The sequence below is a fragment of the Pteronotus mesoamericanus genome, unplaced genomic scaffold, assembly GCF_021234165.1.
Source record: "Pteronotus mesoamericanus isolate MK-2021 breed Mesoamerican mustached bat unplaced genomic scaffold, CSHL_Meso_final contig_48, whole genome shotgun sequence".
In the NCBI taxonomy this organism is placed as follows: Eukaryota; Metazoa; Chordata; class Mammalia; order Chiroptera; family Mormoopidae; genus Pteronotus; species Pteronotus mesoamericanus.
In genome coordinates this window covers 2,230,104-2,257,343 of record NW_026555180.1, presented here as the reverse complement: position 1 = coordinate 2,257,343, position 27,240 = coordinate 2,230,104, and the positions used below count along the sequence as shown (strand labels likewise).

Here is a 27,240-nt window from a genome sequence, read left to right as displayed (position 1 = left end):
GCGTGAGGGAGGTGGGCAAAGGGGAGAAATTGGGACATCTGTAATAGTGTAAACAACAAAATAAAATAAAAAATATAGTATCATGTAAGTTCAGGGTGCACAGCACCATATATATCAAAATAATTACTACAAATAAGGTTGTTAACATACCCATTACCTCACATAGTTACCATAGTTCTTGTCAGTTTTAAGATTTACTGTCTTAGAAACTTTAAAGTGTACAATACAGTATTGTTAACCTACCATGCCGTATGTTAGATCCCATAACTTATAATTAGAAGTTTGTAGTTTGGACCACTATCACCCATTTCCCTTATGTCTTCCCACCACTGCCACTGGCAACCACCAATATACTCTCTGTTTCGATGACTTGAGTTTCTTTAGATTCTATATACAAGTGAGATTCTTTCCCTCATTGATAGTAATCATGTTCTTTATAAAGAATATTTATTTGAGAGCAGGGAAGGTCTTAAAGCAAGGGAGAAATAACAGGAGCAACAGTGGAGGTGTCTTCTGAGGTGGCTTGTGACTATAAAGAAGTAAATTTAAAACCACTATGAGAAAAGGAATGATAATACCCCCAGATCAACATTTTAGCGGATTTGATATAGTCATCTTCAAACCCTGGCTGAGGTGTGAGACTCTCCCTGTAGGAAAGTTGTCACTACTGTAAGAATTAGAAGAGACCTTTAAAACAGATTCCCTGGGTTTGGATATTTTATTTTTTCAAAAACTAAAATTGCATACTTACATAATATTTACTATTTAAAATAATATTTTCCTGTGTTTTCTTCTTAAAGGTAAAACAACATTTTAAAATGTTATTTTAATTTTTTTTTTGGTCTAGATTTGCTCTGTAGACTAACAGATCAATAGAGCCTATATGTTCTGGTTTGTATGGGGAATATAATTTATACAGCCCATGAATTCACAATTACATGAGTCATACATAACTCAGCTTCACAGTTTGTAGTTAGATATTTTATAGTTTGTTAAGAATGCAGGAAATAGCACATGGACTATTTCATAGTTCTTAAAAATGTAATATAAAAATTAAAAATAGCTACCATGGTAAATGATACCATAGGCATGTTTCATTTTGTGAAATTCATTTTAATAGATTTCTTTTTAAGAGTGAGTGGATAAAATAATATAATTCGGGGTCTTTTTCATCAAAGTTTTGTGGTTGCTTCTTCAGTGTATCATTTCCAAGCAGCTTCATTCTAGGTTATTTCAAAAAGTTCCTTGATTGCTGATGGAGGCAAAAAACAAAAAGCCTGAAGTGAGGTTCTATATTCCATTGCTGAAAATGACCAGGGATAAATTTTTAAAGCTCCTTAGTCTCTCAAATCTCCTCACACATGTTGGTACAAGTTATCAAGGAAAAACTCAGTTCTTCACAGTACAGTATGGTGGTGGTGGGACTGGCGGTGCCTAAGCTGAAGTCTCAGTGATTAAAGAAAGGACATCTGGGCAGATGGAGCAGTGTGACCACAGGCTCCAAGGTGAAATATCTGCCACAGCCTGGGAATGAAAAGTGGATGCCTAGTCTTGACCTGTTTTGTTCTGTAGCAGACAAGAGTATTTGGAAGCTCCAAACAGAGAGGTGACAGAATTGTGCACATGTTCTAGAGTGGGTAAATGACTGGAATGCTTCCAAAACATTTTTATACCATTATACATAAAACTGATAACATTCCCCTAGTACTCTGGGATAAAAGCTGGAGGTCATGGCCTCAGCTCACTGGAAGCCCCAGGACAGGGGAATCGCTGTCTGGGTAATAGGGTAAAAGTGCCTTGGTAAAGATTTCAGTAGGAAAGAAATATGAGAAGATGCCTGTATTCCAGCCCAGGCAACAGAAAGTGGGAACCTATAACCAGAAGTAATCAAAATTAAGAGAAGCGAATATATCTGGCAAAGTATAATTAAATCCGCAAGAGTTCTCAAATCTCATGCTATCCTATTTCCCCTCTTCAATAAAATTTTAAATAAACTGATTCAAGTTTCATCTCTTTTTCTTATTTATCCTTCCTCCCCTGTATCTTCTGTGTATGCTCCCACTTGCTTTCCTCAAACTTTGATGTATTTAGGAATCACCTGCAAAATTTCTGTATACAGAATCCCAGGCTCCAGCCAGAGATTCTGATTCCATAGGTCTGGGATGGGGCCCAGACATTTACATTTTTCCAAGGATTTCTAGTAATTATGTCATCCACAAACCATACTTTTAGTCACACTGCTCTGATATGCTTGCTGAGAACAGCAAGACCAGTGGGAGTTTTACTCTACTGGAAAGCAGGGTCTCTTGCTGCTATTCCCAGTGCTTGTGTTGAATCCTGAAAGTATTCTGTGTGTTTATTTGGTGCAGAGTTGTGCATGCCATGTCCCATACTCAGGTCCCATTGGCAGATATCCCTCAACACACACCAGTTCTCCAGATGGAAATTTTTCATTTACTGTCAAAGTCTTTAAAGGTTCAGTCTCCCTGCCTCTCAAGGCCTTGTACACACCTTCAGTTAGAGCAGTGGGCTCCATGGGCTTCCTGACACCTTGAGTTTCATTTACACTTTTGACAATAACTGTGACCCTTTATGTGCTATCTCCACAAAACCATGACTGCTTTAGTTTCCTGTAAGTTACCTATAAATATTAATTTAATTGAATTGAAAGCATATAAAGGGAAAAAAGTCCCCAGAAATATGGAAAGTCCATGAAACAGGCATGACTACATAAAAAAATCAAGCATTTATAATAGTTTGACTATAATAGTTTGTCTCTAAGAGAGCCAGAACAATGAAGAAAACCTAAAGTGCTGGTGAATGTGAAAACCACTAATTATAGTGTTTTAGATTCTCCATCTCTAAATTGGTGATAATCACCATACATTCATGTTAAAACATAATGTGAGGCAAGAAAATAACAAGTGAATATACCAGTGAATTCTATACGTACCTTACACATGTGGTTTCATGGAATGGAACCTAATATCTGTCAAAATATGGACATGACTTGGGATGTTATGTGGGCCAGGTACTGCATTGGATTTTGAAAACAAAATGTCAAACCATTGTGGGAAACAAATTGACTCCAAACTCTGGGATCGTGTCCCTCCAGTTCTGTCTTCCACATGTCCTTCTGAATTCTTTTTCTAAAATACAAATCTGTTCATACTATGCTATCATTCTTATTAACAATTTATGTATCCATATTGTCATTGATTCAAAACACATTGATGACATGCCAGACACTGTACTAAACATTGATGACATCTAATTTTTCTTCATGATCCTTTCATTGGGCTGGGAAAATATATATCAATTATATGATCAAAGATATCATTTCTCATTTTCCCTCCAGCCTATGAAATAAGGTTTAAATTCCTAAATATGGATATAACAGTGTCTTTTGTTATTATCTGGCCCATAAACTTTTTTTATCCTTACCTCCTCTCCTCCAGCTAACACAATCATTCTACAGTTCTCCATATATACCAGCCTGGTTTTTTAAAAAAATTTTTCATGCCTTTGCATGTGGCCTCTTCTTTTCTTTGACTTACTTCCCCCTTCTTTCTGCTTGGTGAGTTCTTTACTTATCCAGGAAGATTTTGCTCAAACAAATCCCCCTTTTTGAGGCAGAAGTATTGATTTCCTTTCCTGCAGTCCCAAAGCATCTGCCATTTCCCATTTGTAGCACTTGCACTGTGTTGCAATGATCTCTTATGACTGGTTCTCCCCATAGACTGAAAATTTGAAAGGGGAAGCTGCGTCTTATTTCCTTACATCTTCCTAGACTCCAGCACAGAGCTGGACCCAGAGTAGATGCTAAGAAAGTGTTAGATGATACTAAATTGTTATTCACAATCATATTAACTAAATATGGAGATTAGGAAAGAGAGACATGCATGGAAGGGGAAGGGAAAGATGATTCAATGATGCAAGCTAATAAAAGTAAGGGCATATTGGGAATACTGAATGCCAATAGTTTTATGTGTGAAGGATCTTTAGAGTTAAGAAATTCAACTAAAAGTTCCTAAAATACAGTAGGTCTATTTAGATTATTACTCTGTTTTTCATACTATCACATTGAGGTTCAGAATGAAAGTGAGAGGCTGTGGACTTTAGGTATGAAATCTCATGTGTTTACCTCTTTGTCATCTGCAGTGCTGCTGCGATATGCTGTGACATGACCTTGTACCCAAGGAAACCCTTTGCCACATCCTTCAAACTCAGTAATGTTGAGGACAGTCAGACACTAGTCTGCACCACTCCCTAGCACTGTAATTTTCTTGTGCTTTAGAAAAATGAAGGTGACTCAGATTTGTGATGACATTTAAGACTATCAGCTGTAGATGATCCGTGAAGGAGAGAGAGAAGGTTTTATTTTTCTCTATTTCTGGGGGACTGTGTTTGCCTCCCTAAATGGCAGGAGGCTACCTCATTTTCACTTAAGATTTCACTGAAGTGAGGTGGTTTGACTTCCGTTCTTTGCAATGAAAGCACCTTCTGACCTTTTCTTGAGAAACCATGTGCATGTGTTGCATGTGACAGACCAGAACAGGGATGTTTGGAACATTTGTCTCCAGCCTACATGATGCATTCATGTCATAGACTTGCCCACACTTCCTGAGCAGGGCACACCCAGCGCTGAAGTCTCTAGAACCTACCCAAGGTGTTCCCCCTCCAGTATCTCACCTGTGCTGGAAGGGAGCAGAATTAAGTTACAGTGAGGTGTCTGTCAGACATGAGAATCTTTTTCTGGTGTCATGTTAAAGATACAAAGCAATGGAAAGATCCTGTGGACATTCATGTAAAATTCATTTTTTATTCCTATATCAAAGCTGTGTTGTTTTTTTTTTCCAGTCATTTCGGAATAGAAACTTCTGTTAAATTGCTCAGATAGTGAACTCAAGATTACTCTTTGTCTGATTCACATTTTGCTCAGTGACTGATGGGAACATGATCTCAGAAAGAAATGTTTAGCACATTCAAAAACAATATTCTTCAGCCTTTTAAAAATCATTTTTTGAAGAATAAACAAAAAAATCTAAAGTTAAGAGGGAGAGAGTAAAATAAGGTTGGTATGAGAAATGTAGGAGTTTCAATTCTCTAGTTAATGTTTTATTTTTAAAAAATAAAAGTGATTGGAAAAAGTTGGGTAGTAGGTATTTTGGTGTTTATTATTCTCTGTTTTTGTCTCTAAGCTTAAATGCTTTATATTAAAAATCATTTGGAAGCATTTTTAGCATAGGATTAGGGAATTTCAAGAAGAAATATGGGCATTATAATTGTTTGTGTTACAATTTTTCAACCTGGCCACATTTCAGAAAGGCTTGTTAGTTTATATTGTTCTGTATGTCTTTTTGTTATAAAATATGTTGTGATTCACATTCTTAATTGATTCTGGCTTTTGACCTCATTATTTTATATTGGGTAAATCTTGCTTTTTAAAGTCTAGTTTTAGAAAAATTAACCCAAAATAATATAGTTAGTCAATGGTTTATATTCTGGTGGGGCTGGCAAGGTGCCTGCTGCAGGCTTGCTCGGAGAGATGCCACTTTCCACTCAGTCTCTGTTGACAGTGTGACAGAGCTACTGCTCATTTCTGTCAGCAAGCGCATGTGACCAGCTCTGGCCACATCCATCTAGGGGCCTAAACTTGGTGTGGCCACTACTGCAAGAGAGGTGAATGCCAGCAATAGTCTGGTCAGCTGAATAATGACTCCCAAAGGTTCTCATCTTCAAAATCTATGAATATTTATTTTACTTGGCAAAAAGGACTTCAACAATTGTGATTAAGTTAGGATCTTTATTTTATTTTATTTTACTTATTCATGTTCAAGTACACTTGTCTCCATTTTCCCATCACTACTTTACCCCATCCCACCCACCCCCACCTCCCACCTTCAATCCTTCCCCACTTTGGCTTTGTCCATGGGTCCTTTATACATGTTCCTTGATCTGACCCTTCTCCTTCTTTTCTCCCCTTACTCCTATCCCTCCTCCCCTCTGGTTACTGGAGGTTTGTTTTTTATTTTAATGTTGCTAGTTATATTTTCCTTGCTTGTTTATTTTGTTGATTACATTCCACTTACAGGTGAGATCATATGGTATTTGTCTTTCACTGCCTAGCTTATTTCACTTAGCATAATGCTCTCTAGTTCCATCCATGCTGTTGTGAAGGGTATAGCAGCTCTTTCTTTCTTTCTGCTACATAGTATTTCATTGTGTAAATGTACCATAGTTTTCTCATCCACTCATTTACTGATGGGCACTTAGGTTGCTTCCAACATTTGGCTATTGTAAATTATGCTGCTATGAACATTGGGGTGCATAGGTTCTTTTGAATTGGTGTTTCAGGATTCTTAGGGCATAATCCCAGCAGTGGAATTGCTAGGTTGAAAGGCAGTTCCAGTTTTAGCTTTTTGAGGAAATTCCAAACTGTTTTCTACAGTGGCTGTGCCAGTCTGCATTCCCACCAAAAGGGTACTAGGGTTCCCTTTTCTCCACAACCTCTCCAGCTCTTATTGTTTGTTGATTTGTTTATGATGGCCATTCTGACCAGTGTGGAGAGGTGTCTCATAGTGGTTTTGATCTGCATTTCTCTGATGGCTAGTGATGCTGAGCATCCTTTCACATGTCTCTGGGCCCTCTGGATGTCCTCCTTGGAGAGGTGTCTATTTAGGTCCTTTGCCCATTTTTTAATTGGATAGTTTGTCTTCCTGGAGTGGAGTTGTGTGAGTTCTTTATATATTTTGGCGATCAAACCCTTGTCCGGGGCATCATTGGCAAATATATTTTTCCATATAGTTGGTTTCCTTTTCATTTTGCTGATGTTTTCTTTAGCTGTACAGAAGCTTCTTATTTTGATGAAATCCCATTTGTTTATTCTTTCTTTTATGTCCCTGGCTCTAGGGGACATACTGGTAAAAATATTGGTGTGTGGAATATCTAAGAGTTTTTTGCCTATGTTCTCTAGGACTTTTATGGTATCGTGACTTATATTTAAGTCTTTTATCCATCTTGAGTTTATTTTTGTGTATGGTGTAAGTTGGTGGTTGAATTTCATTTTTTTTGCATGTAGCTATCCATCTCTCCCAACACTGTTTGTTGAAAAGGCTATTATCATTCCATTTTATGCTTCTGCCCACTTTGTCAAATATTAATTGACCGTAGAGACACGGGTTTATTTCTGGGCTCTCTATTCTGTTCCATTGATCTATGTGTCTGTTCTTATGCCAGTACCAGACTATTTTGATTATAATGGCCTTGTAATGTAGTTTCATGTCAGGTATTGTGATTCCTCCTACTTTCTTCTTCTTTCTTGAAATTGCTAACAATTCAACAATTGTGATTAAAGTAGGATCTTGAGATGGGGATGTGAAACTGGAATATCCAGGTGGGCTTGATGACATCACAAGGATCCTGATGAGAGGAAGGTAGAAGGTCAGAATTAGAGAAGGAGATGTGAGCAAGAAAGCAGAGGTTAGAGTGATGCAACTACATATGAAGGACTGTGAGCAGCCTCCAGAAACTAGAAAATGTAAGGGGCAGATTGTCTCCTGGAGCCTCCAGAAAGAGTACAGCACTGTTGGAACCTAGATTTTAGCCAAGTGAAAGTGATTTTAGACTTCTGAGCTCTGCAATTGTAGGATGATAAATTTGTGTTGTAGCGACCACTAAGTTCTTGATAATTTTTTATAGCAACCATAGGGAAGACAAATTCAAATAGTCCTGTGATTGAGAAAGGAAGAGCAAGGGCTTTGGCAGGGGAGGAAAACCTTTCTGACCTCAGAGATAATCAGGTCCACTCAAAGCTTGGAAAGAGCGAGGGATAATTAACAGTGTTGGCTTTTAGTCAGACCTCCTGGGTTAAAACTCAGGCACTTCCATGTATTAGCAGTGTAATCTTGGGTAAGTAGACCTCTGACTGCCTTTATTCTGTAGTCTGTAAAATGAGAATTGTAATGGAATTTGCCTCAGAGCCTTCTTATGTGATGTAACTGATGTAATTCATGCTGTTTGTGCACAGTTCTGGGCACAGAGTAGAGGTGCTATAAACACCAACTATTATTATATAAGCCCTCAGCTATTCACAGGCTTTGCTATGTGTTTATGGTGGCCAAACTTCATTAGCCTATTTAATAAGGCACTCTTTCATTTGGGAACAACATGAATTACGTATGCCCTGTGCATATAAATCTAGAACAAATACCTACTTATTCTGGGAGCAGTGGAACTGTGGCTAAATATATGGTCTTGGTTTGGTGGGATTTTTGTTTTATTTTAATATGGGGCACAAAAATAAATTTACATGTCTTTTATATAAGGAACAGGTTTGTTCCTTATAGTCAAATATGTTCATGGTTACCTGTTTAGGCCTTAACTTAGAGAACCCTTAAGTTTTCATTTTTTTTTTTTTGCCTATCTTGTGCTCACAGTGAGGAGGCATTTCCTAAAACATCAGAAATTATCTCAGGGTAAGGAGGACTTTGTGCAGTAGTTGGGCATGACGGTGGGTGCACGTAGGATCATTATAACTTTAAAGGTGTAAGAATGTAGACAATTTCATAAATCATAACTAGCAACTGATTTATGGAATGGTCCTCACTCAGTGGGTGGGGGAAATTGACTCACATTTTGTCTTCCTGCTTCATTCTACAGCACCTTCTGATAATAAAGTCTCTTTGGTACTTTATAGTAACTGTGTCCCTTCAGATGGGACCCAGCATAAGCTATCATCCAGCTCATACTAAATTCCCCTCTATGGTTTGCATTAGAGTTGTCAAGTGTATCATTCCAGGCAGAGAGGAGCATATGTGTACAATGAGGTGAGAAGACAGCAAAGAGCAGGGCACGTTTGGGAAATTACAGACTATTGAGGTATATGGCATATGCTGGGTGGAGAGAGGGTAGGAGGTGAAACTGAAATTGTCCACTAATAAAAGTGTGTGAAGAGCTTCAGAAGCCCAACTTAAGAACTTATCCCAGAGCCCTTCCTTTACCAGAATGTGCAAAGGTGCTATATTAAAATAGATATAGTGTGGCTACAGAGTTTTCCCCAGAGTTGGGGAAAACAAGCTGAAGACTTTCTTTCCTTTAAGAATTCTCAGGGTCTAGTGACACATTAAAAATTTCTCAGAAGTATATATAGTGGATAAGCAGAAATGAGACCTAGAACTAAGGCATTGAGAGAAAGGGGAAGAGAAAGAGGGAGAGGCCAAGCAATACTCAAGATGGGGGATAGATAACAAGTGGTGACCAATTAGATGGCTTGGGGTGGTACTGAGGAGGTATGGCAGGGGACAGAAGTTCATTGCAACCTTATTTTCTAGTGGAGTATTTTAGGCAATAGCTTAGCATTTTAGGCACTAGAGGAATAGAGAGGATGGAACTGGTTTTGTAGGAAGATAATAAGTTTTGTATTTATTATGGACTTGCTTTCTTTGTGATGCTGACAGGATAGCTCTTGGTGCCAGTGTCCACAGGCATTTGATAATGTGGAGCTGGAGTAAGGAGAGCTATGGGGAAAGCAGGGTGAAGCCAAGTAGTTCAAACCATGGGTATTGATGAAGACCTCCAGAGACAGTAAGGTTTCCAAGGATGCAAATCACATTCAGTTATAAAAATCAGTTGATAATGTTGTGGTCATTGACAAACAAGTGGGTCATATTTAGCTCTTAAATGCTGACTAATAGTCTGATTAACATCATTTTCATGTTTAAATAAAAGCTGTATCTTTTCTTGCAGAATCACTGCTTGTGCAATGACTATGAACAAGTATGTGGAGGAAAATGTATCTCAAAAATCTTACACGACCATCAAGTATTTCATGAAGATGCTGAGCAGTGTTAGCGAGACCCTGATCTTCATCTTCATGGGCGTGTCCACCGTTGGGAAGAACCACGAGTGGAACTGGGCCTTTGTCTGTTTCACCCTGGCCTTCTGTTTGATCTGGCGTGCACTGGGTAATGAGTGCATTTCCTCAAATGAACATTCATTGGCTCACTGATAGAGGGGCTTTCTTCTTTTCACCCCTCCCTTTGTTGCTGCTACTTCATATTCCAGATCTCCCCTTCTTTCTTTTTTTATCCTCTTTCTTCTTTTCTTCCTCTTGCTGGTTTATTCTTTTCTTCCTCAAGCATCTTCCTGCCTTTGTTATAAGTCAGATTAGCCTTTCTTGACTCCTCCAAGTCCACATTTTTAACACATTGTTTTTTATGCAAGAGCCTAATAGTACGAGAAAGACAGAGGAAAAGGGGGAAATTTTCCTTGGGCCTTATTCTTAAATCCTTCCCCTGTCAGAAAAGCACAGAAAACTAGTCCTGGTGTTTACACATTCTGCCCTCACATAGTTTGTTTTCTTTGGTTCCATTTTCCTTCTCAGGTGTCTTTGTACTAACTCAGGCCATTAACTGGTTCCGGACAATTCCCCTGACTTTTAAGGATCAGTTCATCATTGCCTATGGAGGGCTCCGAGGGGCCATCTGCTTTGCACTGGTGTTTCTTCTTCCTGCTGCTGTGTTTCCAAGGAAAAAGCTCTTCATTACGGCTGCAATTGTTGTCATATTCTTTACTGTCTTCATTCTGGTGAGTAGAGTTTTTGCTCCCAGCAAAGTTATACAAAGTTACCTTCATCAGAAGGAAACCATATCTTTCAGACTATCATAATAAACTTCTTTTACAGGATGTAACTTTGCAAAGATGTGTTGAAGCTTTGGTACTATGACATTAGGGGGAGTGATATTTCTTTGTAACTGGATTGCGCTGTTTGGTCACTTGGCACACATAGAGGATATAGTATTCAAGGACACTCACCTAAATGACCTAAAGTCACTACTGGAAACTTCTAAACTGCATTTGCTAATCTTTGTCATTTGTCTCACTATCTGACATATAGTACATGTACTCACTAAATGCTAGTTGTGTGATGACCTTTCAGTAGCTTTTTGACATGAGTTGACTGCTAAACATCATGTCCTTTGAGAGATGGGATGGGTCAATACAAGTTTACTGTTGGGAGAACAAATTATGGTAGGCAGAACATGGGCCTGTGTCAGGATCCTGACTTAACAAGTTCACCAGTCTCTTTAAGTCAAAAAGCCAGCCCTCAGGAGATTATATTTTGTGGATATTCACTTAATAAATATGCCTTGTACTCTTGCTATATGCCAGGCAGTGCTTTAGTAGTTTAGGATCCGGGAGTGAACTAACACGGAAATAGCCCTATCCCTGAAAAGCTTACATTCCATGGAGGATGGCAAACACTGGACAGTAAACATAATAAGTAAGTAAATTAGAGAGTGTGGTAGGGGGTGAAAGATACTATATAATAATAAGAATTCAGGTATGGCGAGACTGGTGTAGTGGAAAGGCATTATGATTTCAAATGGAATCATTATGGAAGACAACAATGAAAAAAATGACACTTGAGCAAAGGCTTGTGGGGATGAAAGAAATAGCTGAGCTGAAGAACATTCCAGGCAAATGGGACTAATGGACAGAGGTCTCCAAGCATGGTGCTTTTGGCCAGTCTGACTAGATGGAGGTGGGATGAAGTTAGGTGAGGAAGATTATGAAGTTCCAAGTCATGTCAGGGCTTTAGCTATTCTCTAAGGGAAATGGGAGCCATCAGAAGGTTTTGTGCAGAAGCATGATGTATCTTGACTTACTTTGTTTTTTTATTAAATTTATTGGGTGATACTGGTTAATAGGTTCATATAGGTTTCAAGTGTACATTTCTATGATATATGACCTGTACATTGTATTGTGTGCCCGCCATCCAAAGCCAAATCATCTTCTCTCATCATGTATTTTGCCACATTTACCCTCTACTATCCCCACTGACCCCTTCCCTCTGATAACCAGCAAAGTGTTGTCTGTTGTTTATGACTTTCAGTTTTATATTCCACATATGAGGGAAATCATGTGTTAGCTTTTTCTGATTGACATGTTTGTTAGCATAATATTCTCAAGGTCCATCCATGTTGTTACAAATGGCACTGTTTCATATTTTCTTATGGCTGAGTACTATTTCATAGTGTGTATGTACCCCATCTTCTTTACCCATTCCTCATTTGGAAGACTCTTTGGTTGCATCCATGTATTGGCCACTGTGAAAGTTGCTACACTAAACATAAGGGTGCATATATCTTTGCAAATAAATGTTTTCTAGATTTTTTGGTAGATATTCAGAAGAGGGATTGTTAGGTCATATGGTAACTCTATTATTTTGTTGAGGAAGTATCATGCTGTTTTCCATAGTGGCTGTACCAGTGTACATTCCTTTTTCTCCACAACCTCTCCCCCCAACTCTCATTATTACCAATCTTGTTGATAATAGCCATCCTAATAGATATGAGGTGGTATCTCATTGCAGTTTTGACTTGCATTTCCCTAATATACAGTGAAGTTGACCATCATATATCTGTTGGTTTTTTGTATGTCTTCTTGGAAAATATACCTGTTTAGGTCCTCTGCCCATTTTTTAATTGGATTGTTTGTTTGGCATTAAATTGTATAAGATCTTTACATATTTTGGATATTAACCCCTTGTCAGAGCTGTTGTTTGTAAATATCATTTCCCATTTGGTTGTTTGCCTTTTGTTTTGTTGTTGATTTCTTTTGTTGTACTGAAGCTTTTTAGTTTGATATAATGCCATCCATTTATTTTTGCCTTTACTTTCTTTGCCTTTAGGATCAAATTCATAAAAATGTTCTCTAAGACCAAATTCCATAAGTTTAGTACCTATGTTTTCTTCTATGTAAATTATTGTTTCAGATTGTATATTTAAGTTTTTGTTCCATTTTGAATTAATTCTTGTATATTGGGACAAACTATAGTCTACTTTCATTCTTTTGCATATGGCTTTCCAATTTTCCCAGCACCATTTATTGAAAAAAGTTTCTTTTCCCTATTGTGTGTTTTTGGCTCCTTTGTCAAAAATTATTTGCCCATATACTTGTGGTCTTATTTCTGGGTTCTCAGTTCTGTTCCACCAGTCAGCTTGTCTATTTTTCTGCCAATACCATGATGTTTTGACTGTAATAGCTCTGTAGTATAATTTGAAGTCAGGTAGTGTGATGCCTCTAGCTTTGTTCTTTTTTTCTCAGAAATTTTTTGGCTATTTGGAGTCTTTTTGCAGTTCCACATAAATCTGATTATTTTTGTATTCTATTTCTTTAAAAAATGGCATTGGGATTTTGATGGGGATTGCATTAAATCTGTGTATTATCTTGAGTAATATGACCATTTTAATTATGTTGATTTTTTCAATCCATGAACATGAAATATATTTCCATTTCATAGTGTCATTTTCAATCTTTTTTAATAGTGTTTTATAGTTTTCAGCATACAGGTTCTTCACATCCTTTGTTAAGTTTACTTCTAGGTACTTGGTTCTTGTTGTTGCACTTGCAAAAGGAACTGTTTTTTTTTTTTTTAATTAAGTTTCATTGCTAATATATAGAAAGCAGTGGATTTCTGTACATTAATTTTATATCTTGAAACTTTACTGTATTTATTGTTTCTAATAGTTTCCTTGGTAGATTCCTTAGGGTTTTCTATATAAAGAATCATGTCATCTGCAAAAAGTGACACTTAAACTTCTTCCTTGACAATTCGAATGCCTTTTATTTCCTTTTTGCCTGGTTGCTCTGGCTAGTACTTCCAAAACTATGTTAAATAAGAGTGGTAAGAGTGGGCATCCTTGTTCTGTTCTGGATTCTAGAGATCTTAGTTTGTAAAAAGATTGCACTGGCCACTGTGAGAACAGAGTGTTCAATGAAGGGAAGAAATGGGAAATGCAGTGTGAGGCCAGTACTGTCATCAAGAAAGACCAGTGTGGTTGCCACACAGATGGTGAGATGGGGTGAGAGCCTCAAATGCATTCTGAAGTTGAAACCTACAGGGTCTCTTGATGAGTTAGAGATGAGATGTGAAGGAGAGAGGAACCATGGTGGACTCTAGGTTTTGGATCTAAACAACTAGAAAGACAGACTTGCCTTCCAGTGAGAATGGGAATGCAGTGGGTCAAGGAGATAAGAGTGGGATGTTGGTAACTTTTAGCTGAGTGATAAGCACACTGGATTAGACATGGCTGTTAGATCTGCAAGTAGAAATAATAAATTGCAGGATACTATGAGTCTGGACTTCAGAAAAGAGCCGAGTCATCAGCAGAGAGCTGGTATTTGAAGCCATGATACTGGAAGTAATTGCCAAGAGACTGGAAATATATATCAAGTGAAACCAAAAGAGAGGGCCAAGAACTGGACTCTAGAGCAGCCTGTCTTAAGATATTGAGGAGGAGTGAAAAGCAACCAAGGAGACTAGAGAGTGGCAGTTTTTTTTTAATTTTATTAAAAAAATTGTTTACCATTTAGCCTCACAATGCTTTCTAGGTGCTTGACTCAGCTCTAAACACCTTTCATACTAACTCACTTAATTGTCATAACAATTCTATGGCACAGAACTCGAAGAGGAGTCATTGTTACTATTCCCATTTTATAGATGAGGAAACTGAGACACTGAAACTGAGGTTAAGTACTTTTCCCAAGTTTACATAGCCAGTAAAAGGTACAGCAGGGCACTAAAATCAGGTCAGTGTCAACTCTAACTAAAGTCCTAGTAGAATGAAAAGTATATGATAAGTGCTCAATATTGCAAATCACTGAGCTTGTCCTCCATCTTTTTAGTCAATTCTCCAAAAAGGACTTCAACCCTTCATTCATTTGTACCTCCCACTGGGGACAATGGGTTGTTCTGTTCAAGTAGTCCTGGAAAAGAATGCCTTAGGGGAGACCCTCTCCCAAGTTAAACAATGGTCACTTTTTGTTATTGTCTTTGTCAACAATACTTTTGTGATGCCAGCACCACCCATCAGTGATCACTTCCTTATGGGAGGTACTTAGACAGGGACTTTCTTGTAGGCATGATCTCATTTAACCCTCAAAACAAACCTTTGAGAAAGAGACCAGTGAGGCTCAAAAACAGAAAACAGAATGACCCAATGACACACACTAGTAAATAATGGCAGCTGAGTTTGAGCCTATGACTCTGACTTTGTAGACAAGCTTTGGACTATTGAGATAGATTGACTTCATTTAGAGAAGACACTATTTGCCAGTTTATGGTTAGAAACATTTTCAGTTACAGTTACGAATACTAGTTTTGGTTCAAATATCCCATATTGGTTTGAGTCTCCCTCTTATACTCAAGGAGACGCCTGTGTAGAATAGAGCAAATTTCTTTGCCTTCATCTCTTTACTGTAGTGTTTACAGGATCTTTGTAAGTCATTCATTTTGCCACTTTCACCCTTTGCCTGAGGCAAAATTTTGAAGTAAATCCATTTTGTCTTGAGCATTTTCATTTCTTAGGAGCATCACAGGGCATCCTGCTTGAGGGGAAAGCCAGGTAGGGGTTAGTGATGCTCTGCCTCTCCTAAGCTGGCTGCCTTGTCCCACCACCCACAGTGAGCTCAGCCAAGATTTAGTCATGCTCAGACTCCTCTCTGTGCTCTCAGAACTTAGTGCCAAATATGATAATAGAGTCATGTTAGTCTAGTGCTACTAGAAACCAAGTTTTTTGGAGCTAAATATATCAGCTGTTACTGTCTACACAAGCACTTCTCAGAGATCTACAGTTAAAAACCAGCCCCTTCCACGCAGTATCAAGGCAGGTGCATTTGTAAAATACAATAAAATGACCTAATGGAGAGATGTAATTCAGGAAAGGACATACAAAATACAAGCTTACCATTTTTAGTTATTAGATTCAACAGACATAAAATTACATTTATGCAATAAGAACAAAAACAGCATAAGAAAAAGAGAGAAGTATTACCAAAAAAGTATACTATTGTTCATTGAATGTGTGTAGGTGATTAATATAGAGTATCATTATTGCACACATAATATTTTGGCTTTTGGGAATGGTAAGTCAATGGAAAGATATAAGTGAAGTTCCATATTCATTTTATTTTCCATATTCAAAGCCTAAAGACTCACTTCACTTTGAATGAATATCATCTGTATTGATGTTTAACCTTGATTAACAAAGTTTTTAATATACTAATGAAAAAGTAGAGGTAGCAAACAGACAAGTTTAGATATGTTGGCTACATTTGGTATTGTAAATACAGCAAGTGAATTCTTCAGTTATGGAGATATATGGGGGTCAGTATTTGAAGTGCAAGGATAACCCCATGACCAGTCTTCTCCCCTAAGTTAAGGAAACCCAACGAAGCTCTCTTTGATGCCAATGAGGAAGAATTACTATAGTTCTATAGATACTGCTATATTCCCTGCACTGTTATCTATCCCACTCTTCTGTTGAACCTATTACAGAATAATGAATATTGTTTGGTGCCTTGACTTTGACCATTTTCTCTCCCTTCCATTCTCCAACCAACCCTTGGTTTTTAAGAGACTAGGAACACACACATGCACAACACACACATGCACATATGTGTTCTTCATAAAAGATATTTTTTCCTGAATACATAGATTATAAAGAAACTCAGGGAAAGGAGCCTGGAAGGAGATATTTAATGAGTTAAAAACTTGGTAGAAATAACTAATTATAATAGTAAAATTCTGCCTTTTGTTTAAGAGCTATGCATTCTTCAAATAACAACTTTATGTTGCTGGAGCTATTATGAAATTTTAAATTGCCTTTCCCCCTTACTTCAATAGTTCTTATATGATGAGTCCTTCCATCAAGATAGTGTTGAGTTAGCACTATCTTCTAAAATAGAGTTACATGTAACATGTGGTTTATTATTTGATACCAAGATTTACAATGAGAATTTTAACATTCCTGGAATTACATTGATAATTATAGAAAATAGGTTCTTTATGAAGCATATGTTACCAGATTAGAGCCTTGGTTGTGGAATATTGAAAAGGTGAACAAGTCTTATTCCTTGGATGTGTAAATTCACTTTCTTCTAAATAACATGGGCAATGTTATATAAAATTTTGTTTTAAAATTATATTCAACATCAGGAGTAAGTAGAGTCTACTGTTACCACAGAAGGCCCTAGGTTGGTAGTCTGGTCCAGCTCCTAGCAGCCTCTATGAGCCTCAGTTTACTTAGTTCTGAGATCTGGATGATGGTACCTCCTCCCAGGCAATAGAAATTGGAAATATGTATAGATGGACACAGTAATAATCTAATAATAATACATTAATAAAAATAATAATGAAAGAAAACTGAACATCTTTCAATGTAATTTTCTTTGGAAGGAGAAATGATTAGAGCACAATAGTTATTATTTAATTAATCCCTATGATCAGTTAGCAGATCTTCAGAATTCTGGACATCTATTCATTGGTTGTCTAGAAGTCCATCAAGTAGCAAGTTTGACTGGAATTCAAGAAGCAGCAGTCTCTTATTCTCTCTATTGCATATTAGCATTGTATTTACTCTTATGCTCGTGTCCAGAACTGTGAAGCATCTGCGATTTATCTTTACTTGCAGGTTAACAAGTTAGCCTGTAAAATTTTCGTGGATGTTTGCTGAAGACATCTGACTTCCTGGGTCAGAGACAAAAGAATTTATTACTCATGGTAAAATCCTTCATGTTGGTTTGTGTCAGTTTTCCACATCCCAAGTCCCCATGGGGGTGACACCAAGGGCCCCTGGTGAATTCCTGCACATGCAGTGACCTGACAGATAGGAGACAGACACTGAGCTTGAGGTCCATTACTCTTTGTCTGCAGGGTAACATTACCTCATCTCTCAAATTAGCTTCCTGCAAATGCAGCTTTCAAAATGGCCTAGGAATGAATGGGACACTAATGACCTGTGGTGGAGTGGCCCTCTGCACAATCAAATACATGCTTGCTGACCTGGCTTTTCACAATGGAAGTGATGATGTTCACTATTTTATAGACATTAAGTGAACCTTCAAAAAAGCTTTGATTTGTTTAATAAATGGTCATATATTTTATATATTTATATGAGGGAGGACCCCAAAATACAAGAATTTATTTATAAAAGATTGTGTATTTACTCTTACATGTTTAAACCTCTGTCACCTTCAAAGTACACTCCATTTCATGCAATACACCTATCAAGACATTTTTTCCACTGCTCAAAACAGTTTTTGAACTCATCAATTTTGATGCCTTGCAGTGCTTTTCTGCTGTTTTTTGTTTCACCTCTTCCACATTGGTAAAATGTTTCCCTTTGAGGACTTTTTTTCATCCAGAAAAACAAAAATAAAAGCTGCCTGAGGTGAGATTAGGTGAATAGGGAGGGTGTGGCATGGGGATCATGCTGTTTTTCTCAAAAACTCCTGAACACTGAGCACAGGTGAGCAGGTGTGCTCATAAATCACCCATAATGAAATGGGAGAATGTGTTGAAAGGGTCTTCAAAAAAATTCACTGAAGTCAAATGCAACCTCTTACAGCAATGCCTACTGGTACACTGACACAGATGTGTTTCTAGGTAACTCACCTAGCCAGGGAAGCCTGTAATACAAGGGTCCTGCCCTTCAAAAGATAATTCTGTTTTGGGAGGAGTCCCCCCTTGTATGTAATATAATAATGACACATTCCTATATTTCATTCACATGTACCATTACTAAATAAAGTTCTATGGAACTCAGAAAAATTTATTCTGGTCTTACAATAAAATGAGTAAGATGATCAGGATTTTTTAAGACAAAAATGTAGGTGAATAATTCAGGATGTGAGAAAAGGAACAATAAAAAACAATACCAAGGGTTTTTGACTGAGCTAATAGGTAAAAGAAAGTAATGTATAATTTAATACCAGGGGAGTTTGGTTTACATTCTAGACATGCATATTTCCCTGTTAGATATCCACAGCAACACTGAATAGGTGACTGTGTATATGGGTCTAAAATTTATGAGAGAAGCTACAGTGGGAGATATAAACTTGAGACTCATCAGTGTATAGATGGTTTTTAAAGCATCATTCTGGAAGAAACTACTCGGTGTGAGTACAGAAGGAATGTAGAAAAGATGGCATGCTGAGGTTTAGGAATCAAAAAATTGTTTTGAAGAACCAGCCTAGGAAACTGAAAAATGTAAACAGAAAAGTGGAAGATAACTCAGGAGGGGGTTATCCTGAAGTCAAGCAAAGAAAGTGTTCAGGAAGGAGAGGGTTTTAGCAACTGCGACATGTGCAGCTGGGTGATCTGCCAAGGTGAGAAGAGAGAATTGGAGACAGTAACTCAGTGGAAAGGGTGCTGAGTGGTCATCTTCTTAAGAGCACTCAGTCAGAATGTGAGGAGGAAGTCCTAACTGACTGCATTTCAGGGAAAGGGTTGGAGAGAAACAAGACAGGAGACACAGGCAATTCATTGGAGGTCTGGAAGAGGAAAGGGTAGTAACCAGAAGGAATATTTGCTGAGAGAATTTTCGTTTCTGTTTTTAAAAGGTAGGAGAGATGGCAGCATGTCTGAACACTGGTGGTATAGTTCAGAAACACTCATGACACAGTAAAGGGAGGCATGGTTTAGGGGACAGTCAGACATGTGACAGCTGGTTACTGTGTACTGTGGTAAGTCCTGAAAGAAAGAGAAACAGAGGACTTCCCAGTGAGACTAGAGTGAGGAGTATGGGCACCTACAAAACACTTTTAGAGTGCTCATCCACTTAATAAATACTGTATGTTCAACTGGGTTTATGGATCTTTGTGATCAAATTTGTAAAGTGAGAAAGGCTTATTATGTAGGCTATTATAGCAATGATAAGTATATTTTTTAATAAAATAGTTTCTTCAAATTTTCCTGAAAATTCCCTGCTAAATCAGCAGAGAAATAAAGGCAGGTTCTACCACCTCAGTTTTAAAAAAAGAGTTGATTTTAAAAGAAAAAGAAAAGAAATCAGTTTCTTCCAAAAAAACAGGATGGAAGGTCAGGAGAATGGTCATTACTTAATACAACAGTAGGTTTCTTTGTTGTTGTTGTCTGTTTGTTTGTCTTAATGGTACTGAGAGCAGAATTGTGCAGGGCAGTGGAAAGCAGACATGGAACAAGGTAGAAAACAAATCTCACATTGCTGTCACGCCTGCTGTTAAATGATTCCTTTCCATCAGGTCTTGCTGTGAGGTGTCGTGTTTAAAGCAGAATGAATAGCTGAAAATTTTACTTAAGCTTTGCAAATATGTTTTCCAGTGGTTTGATGGAAATCTAAAGTGTTTTTTTTTAATTCTTTAATCTACATGGATGGTAACAAAATATTTTCTAGGCCTTATCATGTTGCTCTCCTGACCTAAATTAGAAATTTTCCAGTGTGTCATCTCAAAGGTATTCTTTTTCCCCCATTCTCTTTCTCTCAACTAGAGACATAGGCTCCTAGAATATAACATCCAGTTTAGGGATATTAATATGACATTCATTAATATGCTGTGTACTCTACTTAAAAAACAGATGGATTTTGTAAGGAAAGAAGGAAGGAAAGAAAGAAGGGGAGAGAGGAAGTAACACAGAATTTATCAAATCATTTCCACCAAGCATGGCATGACAACTGCAAATAATTCAAAGAGAGAAGTGGTGCCTACTAAAGGGAACTCTTTAAACAAATACATATTTTTAAAAGACAGTGTCAAAAACAATGAGGTGGGGGCGGGGAGGATTGAGTGTGGGAGGTGGGGGAGGATACGGCAGGGGAGAGTAATGGGGAAAAAATGAGGACAACTGTAATTGAACAATAAAAAATTTAAGAAATATAAATAAAGACAGTGTTAGCAATCCATCATGTATAATCAATACTTTTATTGATTATAAACTAATTACAAGGTACATTGAAGTTTTAGAAACTTGGGTTGAACTGGGCATCAGACCACACTTGCTTCCTATAGCTGGTCAGTTTTTTTTCATTTGTGGCAGTGCATTTATTTTTAGATTATCCATCTATTGGAAGGAATCAGCATAGGGATTGGGGTACATGCTGTGTCCTATCATTATTTTTATGTGCTATATTTGCATACACTCAGATCTCACTTACTATTTTCTACATGAATAGTGACAGAAAAATAAAGCACATGAAACAACAGTTCATGTCTTTAGAACACATTATTTAGTTTTAAAAATTACACTGATTTGAAAAAAATTGTTGATTTTTTTCCTGGAGTTATTATTAAACTAGTAGCTTTATGAAATCTAGAATTCAGTGAAATCCATCTTTGTAAACCACATGTTTGTAACCATTTTCATTTACATAAGTTATAAATTACAGAATTTGTATTGATTAGAAAATTGTTATTATCTCCTGTTTTATTTCAAAGCAGCAGACTTTGAAAGTGACACAAATACAGCGAAAGGTGGGTCTTACCAAATTTGGTCAAAATCACTTCACACTTTGGGAAGTTAAAGTTAAGCTGAAAAATACCCAAAGCTGGATTGATGGAATAAAACAAATGGTTTCATTTTAAAAATGTGTGTGTGTGTGTGTGTGTGTGTGTGTGTGTGTGACAGTTAATTTGTTTTATCAAAAGCATTCTTAAAGACTTAAAGATGTGTGGAAATATGAGATGGAAATCAAATAGGGAACATATCTCAACATATCCACTCCCCTCCCCCCAAAATCCAATAACCCCTCTTATTCATATATTCTTTATGCCAAGTAGTGGTAGCCATCTCCCTACCAAGCAAGAAACTCAGGGATTTTCATTCCCCTCCTCCTCACCTGGCCTATTTCAGTTGATGGTATCACATAATTTTAAATATATTAGCTACTCATTTGTTTTGTTATTTGTAAGTTCCTTGTTATGTTTTTTCTAAATTTTTCTGTTTCTAATTACTCTTCCAGACTAATTTAGAACTAGTCTCTTACTTTACTGCCTCAAGTTCTGTTAAAAATCCTTTGGAACATGTTATTGGAATTGTATTGCATGTACATTGAGAGATAACAGTGTCATCATAATATTAAGTAATCTAATCTAGGAACTGTATGCATCTTATCTTTTTAGTATCTATTAATTAAGTTTTATAGTTGTTTTTGTAAAGGTTTTGTGTATTCTGTGATAGTATTGTTATATAGATATCTTAGATCTGATTACTTAACAACATTATGATAATGCCACCTCTCAGTGTACATGCAGTACAATTCTGATATCTAATATTTAATTATTAATATCTAATATGTTCCAAAGGATTTATAACAGAGCATGGGGGGGCAATGTAAGAGACTAGTTCTAGATTAGCCTGGAAGAATAATTGAAAACAGAAAAATTTAGAAAAAGTATACACACACATGCAAGCACACACACACGCAAGCACACACACACACATATGGAGAGAGAGAGAGAGGGAGAGGAAATATAAGTATACATACACATATTTAGTATCTATAATATACCACTATATATCTACTGTATTATTTATATACTGGCACATACTATTATAAATATTCTTTCTCTACATATATAGACATAGATATAGATATAAGTATAGTTTTCAAGCTATTGTGTAGATGTTTATTGTTTCATTTTTTAATTAGTATATGGGATGGATTTGTGTATTTTGATTTCATTAATAGTCACTTTATTAAACTTTCTTGGTACTTTTAAATGACAAAGAATTGTCTTAGATATTTTAGGACAAAAAAAAGAGATCCATTAGCAACAAATATCTTGTCATTTTATTTTCAATGTCTGTTCTTCTACCTCTGGGTGTTCTTATTTAATTGACTGGGACAGGCAGAACTGTGTTAAATAGCAGATTGGGAATATCCTTGTGTCATTCCTACTAATTGAAATCGTTTTAATGTTTTGTTGTTGGTCAATTGTCCACTTTATATTTCTGGCAAGAACTTTTTATCATGTTAAATAATTTTTTTTCTTCCTTGCTTGCCAAATATCTTATGGTTCCCTTCATTTCCCAAGGTCATGTGAAACATGCCCAAACCTACTTTGTGTCCTTTCTCACTGCTGATTCTTTGCTCATGTTTGGTCTCTGCTATGATATGTTTCCAACATGTTTAAGACTCTCATCTAGTTCCCTCTACACCAAGCCTTTCTCTACCTGCTTCCTGTGTATCTCTTTCATTCTTCCTTTGCCTACTCTGTAACGGTTTTTTGGTATATTTTTCTCACCATAAGACTATGAAGACCTAAGCTGAGGTCCTTAACTATTCCTTTTTGTGTCCCAGATGACCAACTTCCTGATGTGTATAAAACAGATTAAAATTGCTTTAATAAATTAATGAATGTAAGAATCACTGAAAAGTTTGTATGGATAATACAATAAGTTGGTTCTTCTGACTTGGATACTACTTTGTTATTTCTTAGTATTTCTTTCTATTTCTTGGAATTACATTTTCTTGTTTGCATTTTGTCCATTCTTTCTTTTTTAGTAGCAGATGTTAGGACATAGCCCTCTGAAAAGATGCCAGCTATTGAAGAGGAAGAAAAAAATTAACAAAATGTTCTTTCTTAATAGCAAGGTAATTTTTGTTGGCTTAGGAAAATAAAAGTTATCGAATTGAATTATAAAAAATTCACTTTTTTTTAAATGCAGGGAATAACCATTCGACCGTTAGTGGAGTTTCTTGATGTTAAGAGGGCCAATAAGAAACAACAAGCTGTCAGTGAAGAAATCCACTGTCGGGTAAGTTTTAATATAGTATAATGATTTAAATGACAAAAGAAAAGGTTGTTGGATTCATTCACACAGTTTGACATGGTGCTCACTACCTGAAGAAGAGGGAAATGGCAGAAGGTAGAAAGAAAGGGATGAGAAAGGAATGAGTTGGGGGTGTAGAATGAACATAGCCTCATAGTGGCTTCTCCAAGTTAGCTTGCTAAGCTCCTCAGGAATCCCCCTTATTACTTCCTTCAACCTGAAAATGTTTATACAAGAAAATTATCATATTTTCCAAAATTATGAATAAAATGTTAAAGATGAGAAAAATAATCTAAGAATGACTTAATACCCATGGGACAAACATCTCATCCATTTGTTTGAAGATTAGCTATTGTTTCATTGCTTTCAGTAAAAAAACACACACATACGCACAAAACAAAAACTATCAGTCTCTGAAGTTTAGACATGATGTAAAAAGAGTAGAAATTACTTCTTTTAAGTAAAGATTAATCAATGAGCCTGCTTTTTTCATTTTAGTTCTTTGATCATGTGAAGACTGGAATTGAAGATGTTTGCGGACATTGGGGTCACAACTTTTGGAGAGACAAGTAAGAAGGCCTGATGACATTGCATTATGAAGTGGCTCTGAATGACTCTGGAAAGGAGCACTTATTTACTTGTGTTATTTTTCAGAGTTGTAAATGTTTCCTATATTGTGCCATAATGTTTCCTTTAAGATAAAATTCAGCTGTAACAGAGACCTGGAACAATAGTAGCTTTAACAAGATAGAGGCTTATTTCCCTGTGATATAAATAACTGGAGGCAAGCAATGCAGGTTTCATATATGAGTTCTGCTCTACAGGGTCCTCATTGGTCCCAGGACCCTCCTGTTCAACTGATACTAGTAACAACTTCTGTCACCAAAGTTGCCTCTTACACCAAAATGGTTGCTCCAGCATTAGCCATTATGCACACATTCCAGGCTGAACATAGGAAGACAGATTCTTTGAAGAGACAAAGAATATGTACTAGCCTCCTCCTAAACAAAGATATAAATCCCCACACAATTCTTCCAGTTATATCACATAGCCTGTCCTTTCACAGCCAGGGCTTAGTCATATGGACATTTTTTACTGCAAGGGAAATTGAGGAATCCAGACTATTTGGTAAAAAAAAAAAGGGGGGTTTCATTGCTGTTTGTTCTATCAAATATGTTGAGAACACCTGAGGACATAAATAGACTAACAGAAATAACAAATATTTTACAACCTATACTTAGCTGAAAGATTATGTGCACTTATATAAATGTCTGTCATTTATCCTCTATCCATCTATCTCTTTTTTACTTTTAAGGCCCTATGGTGGTTAAGTAAGATTCAGTGTATCTCTTCAAGCACCATATAGTTGAAGTGGAAGGGGTAGACTAGCAGGCAGAACTTCTGGCTGGGAAAGACTTGGGAGGGAGGCAGCATTTCAGCTGGTTCCAGAACACGGACAGGTTCTAAGCTATGTTTAGTTGCTGCCTCTTGCACTTCTACCTTGTCTTTCCTAACTTGCTAACAGACCCTTCCACTTCTGCTAATTAACACGCAGTTAACCAACCTACCAGTTTATGTAATTTAACACAAGGGAATTTTTAAGTGCTTACTGTTTGCTCACATGTTCTGACATGATATTATACTACACAAGAATTATGAACTATAAACTCAGACCTTTAAAATTTTATAATATAACAACAGTCACAGAGCAAATATGTGTGTGTGTGTGTGTGTGTGTGTGTGTGTGTATGATATCACTGTCATAAAATGAATTATGGAGACTTCAAGTGCTAGAACAACCTTTACAAGCCTGGCTAGACTGTTTACAGATTTAGAAAGGCCCCTTGGAAATAGCCTTACTTCATCACTAAAGGAAAATATTTTGTCACATAGGGGCATAAAGTAATAAAATAATACAAACTAAAATCTCCATTGTAAAAATATTGAAAACAATGGCCTTCTGTCTTGGGCAATATTCACTTTTTTGGGAGGCAGGAGACAGACCAGAGTACTCTGTCTGCCTTGTCACTTTCTACACTGCCCTGCTTTACAAGTACCTGAGAACCTCTTAACAAAGAGCAATCTGAGTTTGTGCCAAGCCAGTGAAACAGACTTCTCTGCCTCTCATCTCCATTGTTTCCTTAGCCATGCTTATTTTCCACCTACCTTTTCTCATTGGAATCGCTTTTCTCCCTTCCCTATCATCCTATTAGTTCTTGCCTGAGGTGACAGGTGAGTAGAAGCCGAGAGCAGTTTCTTTTTTGTTTTTTTTTTTGTTTTTTGCTTTTCAAAAGTTAAGATCAGGCTAAATGTTTATATCACTCCTCTGCCTCACAAATAGGGGAAAAATATATATGTGAGTAGATATGGAAATCAAGTCAGCAGTCCCTGGGGCAGTGTTGGAAAGAGAAAGAAATGGAGCCTGTCATCAAAAGGATTTTGTCTGCAACTTAAGTAAGGGAATGTCAGAGAAAGTCTAGCTATGTCCTGTCTTTCAGTGAGAGGTACTTTATCTCTGGGGTATATGAGTCTGTTCCAGGAAACACCTACAATCGCCAGGCTAAATAGACTATAAATACTAAAGATGTCAGAGACAACTTTGATTCATGTCAGAAAGGTAATATTGTTATATGTATAACATTTTTCTCTCTGTTGTACATAGCTCATTTAATACATTTATAAATCTTTCAGCTTTTCTATGCACAATGTTTTACAGATAAATTTTAAATAATTTCCTGGATTGTCAAGCACACTGTATATTCTAGGGGGGTGGTATTGAGGGATTTGGTGTTGATACAAGCCATTTTTAACTTTATTTTTGCTCAGATTCTGTCATGTAATGATTGTTGATGCTACTAAAGATGACATAAAAAGAAGTGATCGTTTTAAGTATGTTGGGTATCTTCCCTTTCTTCTGAAATCCTTAGACTGTGGATTTCTGGTGGTCCTGCCAGAAAATTCTTAAGGCATTTGATCCTTTGAGAAAGACATGACAGGGGAATGCATTAGGGAAGTTTCTCAAACTTGGCAAAGGATTCTAATGATGGAGAAAGAAACTGCCCATGTGTAGCCTTGGCAGAGAAATGAAAGGTGTGGTAATAAAGCAAAAAAAGAAAGTGCACAGCTCCTACACTAAATAGATCAGGTGTCATCGTCCTTAATGTTTATTCTTTGTTTTGTTTATCCCTAGTGAAAAACTAAAATAATAATAATAATAATAATAATAATAATAATAATAAAAGTTTAGAAAGATGTGTTGCTGCCAGGAGTCCTGCTCAAACTTACAGAAAAAAATAGGTGCAGTATTTAGTGCAGTGGCCAGTCAATAGCAAAGCACTTTAAGGATAACTCTCTTTTATTATTCATAGCTCTTCAATATGTAGAGCAAAGCACTTTAAGGATGGCTCTCTTTAAATATTTATATCCTTCCAGTAATTGGAAATAAGAATGTGGGTTAATGTTGTTTCTTCTGTGTTTTGTTTGTTTGTTTGTTTTCATAGCACAAATGTGTCTATAAACCTCCTTGGGTTTATTTATGGTGATCACTGTATTAAAGTTTTTTCTTTCTCAACAAATATTTACTTCAGGCTGTTTTATTTATATATTGGCATAATAATGTTACATAACAAAACCCACCCCAATAG

At 36.8% G+C, this 27,240-nt stretch overlaps 1 protein-coding gene across 1 annotated transcript in view; it reads left to right on the top strand.

The window, feature by feature from the left end:
* The window catches only part of SLC9A2 (solute carrier family 9 member A2), a 104,993-nt gene that overhangs the window by 61,617 nt on the left and 16,136 nt on the right, over positions 1-27,240 (top strand). Inside the window, exons 4-7 of the mRNA XM_054577972.1 lie at positions 9,748-9,965; positions 10,385-10,587; positions 23,492-23,581; positions 24,095-24,165. Of these exons, the coding sequence (XP_054433947.1) occupies positions 9,748-9,965; positions 10,385-10,587; positions 23,492-23,581; positions 24,095-24,165 (582 nt within the window). The remainder of the gene's footprint in view (positions 1-9,747; positions 9,966-10,384; positions 10,588-23,491; positions 23,582-24,094; positions 24,166-27,240) is intronic.